We start from the raw sequence: 6,700 nt of genomic DNA on the forward strand, positions 1-6,700 counted from the left end.
CAAATTGTTGCCCATAATTCATCCGAGCAAGCACAGGAAACCAAATAGAACATCAACAACCAATTGAAACCGTTTACCGTCGGCCGTCGAAGAAACGAACTGTTGTCATGCCCGCCGGAGGATTATCTATTCCTTATTTGGTTCTCAACTTTAGAGCACTCCGCTGGCGGACATATCTCTCTTTTTTGGAGGGAATCTTTATTTTCCGTTCGTTCGTTCGTTCTGCTGCAGGCCTTTCGTTTTGACTTTTCCAATCCGGTATTCAGTACAAAAGCAACTTGTCGCAAATACCATACCTTCAGGGAGGATATGATGGTCCACGGGATCATTGTTGCTTGGGTGTTAGGTCATGCAAACAATGATATCCGGCTTTCGACAGAAGGGGAACGCCTCGACGGGTTTCGTTTCCCGAGCCCGGAACAGTACAACGGGTTCATGATTCCGCATAGTCATGGGCTTATCTTAGGCTTTTTCATCATCATACTCACTCTATTTTAAACACTATCGGGAACCTGTTCCCGTCTGTGAAAGTAGCTTGAGCCGCTCACTTGTGTCTCCGGTGATAACATTCAAAACGTGAGCGAGAGAGGTCATTTTCGCTTGTACAACCTCTAGCTCTTACATCACATCCATCAACTTAACCATTATGCCTGCACCAGTGAGCGACAAAGTCAAGATTTGCATTGATCGAGGGGGTACTTTCTGTGTAAGTTCTGTTAGAGTACCCACGAACAGATGTTGACCGGCGAGTAGGACATAATTGCTTTGAGTGAAAGCAAAGGAGACCATTTGGTCAAGCTATTGAGTGTAGATCCTGACAAGTACATTTTGCTTTTATCTGTATTCGTTCCCAGCTAATCTTAATAGCTACGCCGATGCGCCCACCGAGGGTGTCCGTCGTGTTCTGGAGTGGTTCACAGGCGAAAAGATCCCTCGTAACCAGCCTATCGACACCTCCAAGATTGAATACCTCCGCATGGGCACAACTGTGGCTACTAATGCACTTCTAGAGCGGAAAGGGGAGCGATGTGCTTTGCTAATTGTGAATGTTTTGATCTCCTTTGGTAACAGACAACTGATTGGGTGTATCTAGAACAAAGGCCATACCGATGCACTTGAGATAGCTTTCCAAACTCGCCCTTTCCTCTTCCAGCTTGCGGTTAAAAAGGTGACATTCCTCATTTGAATTGGACCTCGAGCTAATAAATGCGTTCAGCCCGATGTACTCTACTCCAAGGTTGTCGAGATTGACGAACGTATCATTCCGGAGTGGCAGGAATTTGTTGAAGAAGGTCGAATGGTAGCTGAGAACGGTGACAGGCTGATCAAGACGAGTAGCGGCGTGACAGTACGAGAATTGAAACCGTTAGGCGAGTTGCTGCTATGTAATACTGTAAGATATGCTAACACCTAGCAGACGAGGAAGAAGTGCTAAATCAGCTCAAAGATTTATTTGAAGAAGGTTACCGATCCCTTGCAATTGTTCTCGCCCACTCGTACCTTCTTCCAGATGATGAGCAACGTATTGCACAAATGGCCTGGGGCATGGGTTTTACGAATGTCAGTGTCTCATCCAGTATTGAGGCGAAGATTGGCTTCATTGCTCGCGGTCAATCAACTACTGCAGACGCCTATCTCACTCCCGAGGTCAAACGCTACCTCCAAGGCTTTGTCAAAGGTTTCAAGAATAGGCTGGAAGGATCACAGTGCAAGGTATCTTTTATGCAGTCAGATGGTGCTTTGGCCGATTTCAAAAGCTTCTCTGGTCTGAGGGCAATCCTCTGTGAGTCTCACGCTTTTATACTGTGTAAAGTAAGGGCTGACCAAGGGCTAGCTGGACCCGCCGGAGGTGTTGTCGGATACGCTCGTACTTCATATGACCCACTGGAAGGTTCACCGGTGGTTGGTTTTGATATGGGTGGAACTGTGATTTTTTTCTTTTATTCTCTTATATTGCATATGCGCTGATACAATGATAAATAGTCTACCGACGTATCGCGTTACAATGGCTCGTACGAACATGTGTTTGAGACGACCACTGCCGGTATCGCCATACAGGTACCTCAGTTAGATATCAACACCGTTGCGGCTGGAGGAGGGTCCATCCTGACCTATAGAAACCAAATATTCAACGTTGGTCCGGAATCGGCTGGTGCTCATCCCGGGCCTGCTTGTTATCGCAAAGGAGGACCTTTGACCGTGACCGATGCCAACCTTTTCCTTGGTCGATTGCATATCGACTCATTCCCTAAGAGTATGTGTAACCCTTGCAGACCGGCTTTGGCTGACTTTCAATAGTATTCGGCCCCAGCGAAGACATGCCCCTTGACTACGACATCGTCTGTCAAAAATTCGAGGAATTGACAACTTCCATCAACAAAGAGAATGAATCAAACCTTTCTCCTGCAGAAGTCGCCTTGGGGTTTATCAACGTTGCCAACTCTTCCATGGCTCGTCCGATCCGGGGTCTTACTGAGCAGAGAGGTTTCCGTACTAGTGCTCACAACCTGAGCTGTTTTGGTGGTGCAGGGGGTCAACATGCTACTGCTCTCGCTGCGCTTCTGGGGATGCACTATGTGATTGTTCACAAGTACGTCTCCCAGAGACTGCTTATGACCGTTGGCTAACGTCGAACACAGGTATTCCTCCATCCTTTCTGCGTATGGTATGGCTCTCGCGGAGGTTGCGGTCGACGTTTCCGAACCATTTGTCCAAGAGTTTTCGATGTCAGCCATGCCAGCTACTGAGGAGCGTTTAGGTGCTCTGAGGGCCCGAGCATTAAAGAAGTTGTCTGACCAAGGTGTCCAAGAACGAACTGTTGTGTACGATGATTACCTGAATCTTCAATATGCAGGCTCCGACACCACTTTGATGATCCTTCGCCCCGCAGATGGCGACTTTGCTCGTGCTTTCGTGGAAGAGCATAAGCGAGAGTTTGCATTCACCCTCGATGCTCCTATCATGATTGCCGCTGTCCGCGTACGGGCTACCTCCAAGACCACCTCCCTTGATCTTAGCGAACAATCACCATACGTGGATGAGCTCCGACAGCTGGAGGCCAGTAAGATCACTCCCCTTAAACCACAGCCTTTCGCTTCAAACTCAGTGTACTTTGAGGAATTGGGCAAGTTTACAGACGTGCCTTTGTATCGATTGCAAGATCTAGTCCCTGGGATGAAGGTCGCTGGGCCTTCCATCATCCTCGATAACACTCAAACAGTTGTGCTGCACCCTCAAAACACAGCCAAAATTCTCAAGTCTCATGTTTTGTAAGTTGTCTGTCGTCATCTGTGCAGCTTTCTGACAATAGTATCAGTATCGATGTAGGCTTAGGTCCGAGAAAGGCAGTTGACCTTAATTCCGTCGATCCCATCCAATTGTCTATCTTCAGTCACCGCTTCATGGGTATCGCCGAACAGATGTGTCGTGCTTTACAAAAGACTGCTGTTTCTGTTTCTATCAAGGAACGTCTCGAGTAAGTAATGCTCACACATGGCTTTATGTTGCTAACGTTATTCAGCTTCTCATGTGCTCTTTTCGATGCTGGCGGGGAACTAGTTGCCAACGCACCAAATGTGCCGGCTCATCTTGGGTCCATGCAGTACGCTGTTGTGTATCAGGCCAATAGGCGTAAAGGGGAGCTTCGGCCTGGGGACCTTTTGGTATCCAATACCCCGGAAGCCGGAGGTGGCCATCTTCCCGATATCACTGTAGGACTTACTTATCTCTCATGAACAAACACTAATGACCACGTTAGGTGATTCAACCTGTCTTTGATGACGCTGGAAAGGATATCGTATTTTGGGTGGCTGCTCGAGGACATCATACCGACATTGGTGGACTTGGAGGCAACTCTCACCACCCAGACCAATCTGTTCGTGCGGAGGAGGGGGTGGCTTTCGAATCAACCTTTGCCATACGAGACGGAGTTTTCAACGAACAAGAGATTGTTGACATTTTCATGAAGGCAGGCGATTATCCCGGCTGCAAGCCAACAAAACGGATCGACCACAACTTATCCGACCTCAAGGCCCAATGTTCCGCATGTGCTGTGGGTACTACCCAACTGCACGCTTTGTTTGATGAGTATGGTAAGGACGTCGTCCATTTCTACATGAAAGGTAAGCATAATCCCGGTCTCCTTCGCTTACGAGCATTCTAACATATTCTTTAGCTATTCGAGACAACGCCGAAGCGTGTACACGAGATGCCCTCAAATCTTATGCTGGTCGTACTTTCAGAGCCACAGATCACTTTGATGATGGTACAGTGGTCAAGCTCAAGATCGACATTGATGAGAATGGTACTGGAACATTTGATTTTACCGGTACCGGACCCGAGGTTTTGGCCAACTTCAATGCACCAGAGGCCATCACGCGCTCTGGTCTCTTGTACTGCTTACGGACCATGTCTGGGACAGATATTCCCATGAACGCTGGCGTGCTTGCTCCATTGAACATTATCATCCCCCAAGGATCTGTCTTATCCGCTTCTGAAGATGCTGCCGTATCACAAGGGTAAGCTAATAGCATTACCAGCTGAACAGTCAAAACTGACAACTTCCAGTAATGGTGAAGTGGCTCAGCGTGTTGCCGATATTGTCTTTACTGCCTTCAACGTCATGTCTGGGTCTCATGGTTCTATGAACGGTACCCATTTGATGTATAAGAAGCATACTTGGGCTGAGACCAGTGGGTCATCTCCTCAGCATATTAATCACACTTCTGACAGCTTGCAGCATGTGGCGGCGCGTCGGCAGGACCTACTTGGGACGGTCAATCGGCCGTTCATACAAATATGACCAACACCCGTATCGGCGATCTCGAGCTTCTTGAGACCCGATTCCCAGCCATCCTTCGAGAATTCAGTATTCGCCGAGGCACAGGTGGTGCAGGTAGATACCGAGGAGGTGATGGAATTTGTCGAATTTATGAGGCAAGAGTAGCAATGGAAGCAAGTCATGATGGGCAGCGACGTGTTATCGCACCCCATGGCTCATCAGGCGGCCTTGATGGAGAAAGGGGAGCTTCCTATCTGAAGAAAAAGAAACTCAACGGGGGGTATCGTGTTGTCAAGCTGAAGCCGGCTCACCAAGTCCAGTAAGTTCAAATTTACTAATCGCAGGTCATGTTCGCTAATGAGATGTGCAGGATGCAAGTAGGAGAGCAGCTGATTGTGCACACAGCGGGTGCTGGCGGCTGGGGAACTCCGGTGGACCTCATTGAAGAAGGATATAATAGAGAGGGTAATAATTATAACCATGTCAAGTCCAAGGAGGGAAGCAAGCCACCACCTTTCACAAGAGGAAACGGTAGTGTATCTCAGTGGGGTCAGGCTCAAGCCGAGTGTGACTGATTAATTTAACATTGGTTATTCGAGATTCCTTCTGATGTATAAATTATCTTGAGATCTATGTTCACTGGGTTGGGGAGAGGTCGACGAGTTGGGTTGAACGAGAGGATGTCAGGAAGTCAAGAGAAAGCGCGCCGGTCACGGGGTATCACGATCCCAGGGACAACAACGAAGAAGGATGGGTGGTGGTAAGACCCGGAAATAATTGACAAGTACAGATTGCGATGTTCAAATTCGTTCATTAGTCCTCGCTGTTATATATTAGCTTCCTCGTGGGACGATCGGCGGTTTTGGCCGCTACTTGCTGCTGTTATTTATGCAGCCTACTAGCTCTTGCTCCCGTACGGTCGTTCATTTAATTTGTCCGTCATGTGTGGCCAACATTAACCACCATAGCTCTCAATAAGGGTAGCCAGTTAGCAAAATAACAAATGATAAAGCTTAGTATCACCACGAATTAATGACATATGGTTGGCTAAGGCAAAATTGCCTATTTTTCAGCGAGAAACTTCGCACCGGTGGATACAGTAGAATAACAGATGGCAGCTTCTTTCATTCCAGTTTCCCCTACGAATTCCTGCATCCCAAAACTACAAATGATCCATACACCCAGACACCAAAAGAGCCGGCACAGTGGCACTATCCTGACCAGATCACATTTCCCTTTTTTTTTAACAACCCAGAGTTTATTTACTTCTAAGCCTCCTGCTGTTGCTTCTTGGCAGCCTGCTCCTTCTGCCATTGCCAGATAAGGGCCTTGCCGTAGTCTTCACAGTTGGGGAGACGGTTAATGGTGTGAATGTGGCACTTGGCTGGGGAGGTGTTGGTGAGGAAGATACCGCAGTGGAAGTCAAACTGGACGGATTAGGTCAGTTGTAATCAAAAGTGAACTGGGAAAGGGAATGTACCTCGCAGAAGGTGACAGGAGAATGAACCCTGAAGTAATAAGGGTCACTGAGACCGTACTTGCCGATCCAAGCAAAGTACGTCTGATCCTCAAACTTCCTGACACGATCCATCTTAGCCTTGAGAACTTTCTCGGGAAGGTAGGTGTTGAAAGCCTGGACGATAGCATAGACCTCCTCTCTCTGGAGGGGGGTAAGCTTGGAGATGGGAACGCCTTCGAAAGGAACGATTCTGTTGTCCTGTCGGGCACCACCGAGGTGTCTGCCAAAAAAAGAGAATTAGAAAGGGGTTCACAAGATAGAGGCGGATCAACTAACCGTTCGTCAAAGGCCGCCCACCTGTGCTCGGGGATACCGTGAGCAAGGTCCATACCCTCACAGAGCTGAGCCAACTTCCGGTTCTCCTCGCTAAGGTCCCTCATCAAAGTGAGAGCTCGGACTTC

At 48.1% G+C, this 6,700-nt stretch overlaps 2 protein-coding genes across 2 annotated transcripts in view; one reads left to right on the plus strand and one right to left on the minus strand.

The window, feature by feature from the left end:
* The first annotated feature begins 219 nt into the window (after window positions 1-219).
* Window positions 220-5,561, plus strand: CNE00950 (cytoplasm protein, putative). The gene is made up of 17 exons (XM_024657165.1): window positions 220-706; window positions 754-821; window positions 868-1,042; window positions 1,094-1,168; window positions 1,217-1,370; window positions 1,418-1,783; window positions 1,835-1,926; window positions 1,984-2,254; window positions 2,299-2,590; window positions 2,640-3,269; window positions 3,317-3,475; window positions 3,521-3,710; window positions 3,758-4,121; window positions 4,175-4,517; window positions 4,567-4,691; window positions 4,739-5,099; window positions 5,151-5,561. Exons 1-17 carry the CDS (start codon window positions 647-649, stop codon window positions 5,353-5,355), a joined length of 3,930 nt encoding a protein of 1,309 aa, XP_024512859.1. The 5' UTR covers window positions 220-646; the 3' UTR covers window positions 5,356-5,561.
* A 326-nt stretch (window positions 5,562-5,887) lies between these two features.
* Window positions 5,888-6,700, minus strand: part of CNE00960 (conserved hypothetical protein) — a 1,871-nt gene continuing 1,058 nt past the window's right edge. Inside the window, exons 2-4 of the mRNA XM_570837.1 lie at window positions 6,576-6,700; window positions 6,261-6,519; window positions 5,888-6,207 (exon numbers count right to left, since the gene is read on the minus strand). The exon at window positions 6,576-6,700 is cut by the window's right edge and continues 371 nt beyond it. Of these exons, the coding sequence (XP_570837.1) occupies window positions 6,049-6,207; window positions 6,261-6,519; window positions 6,576-6,700 (543 nt within the window). The 3' untranslated portion in view covers window positions 5,888-6,048. The remainder of the gene's footprint in view (window positions 6,208-6,260; window positions 6,520-6,575) is intronic.

Source organism: Cryptococcus neoformans (genome assembly GCF_000091045.1).
Source record: "Cryptococcus neoformans var. neoformans JEC21 chromosome 5 sequence".
Classification (NCBI taxonomy): Eukaryota; Fungi; Basidiomycota; class Tremellomycetes; order Tremellales; family Cryptococcaceae; genus Cryptococcus; species Cryptococcus deneoformans.

Excerpts from the sequence above, each read along its gene's own strand:
- CNE00950 (XM_024657165.1), top strand. The coding sequence starts at position 647 with ATGCCTGCACCAGTGAGCGACAAAGTCAAGATTTGCATTGATCGAGGG. Across the intron at positions 707-753 it reads ATCGAGGGGGTACTTTCTGT|GACATAATTGCTTTGAGTGA; the intron begins GTAAGTTCTGTT and ends ACCGGCGAGTAG. Across the intron at positions 1,784-1,834 it reads TGGTCTGAGGGCAATCCTCT|CTGGACCCGCCGGAGGTGTT; the intron begins GTGAGTCTCACG and ends ACCAAGGGCTAG.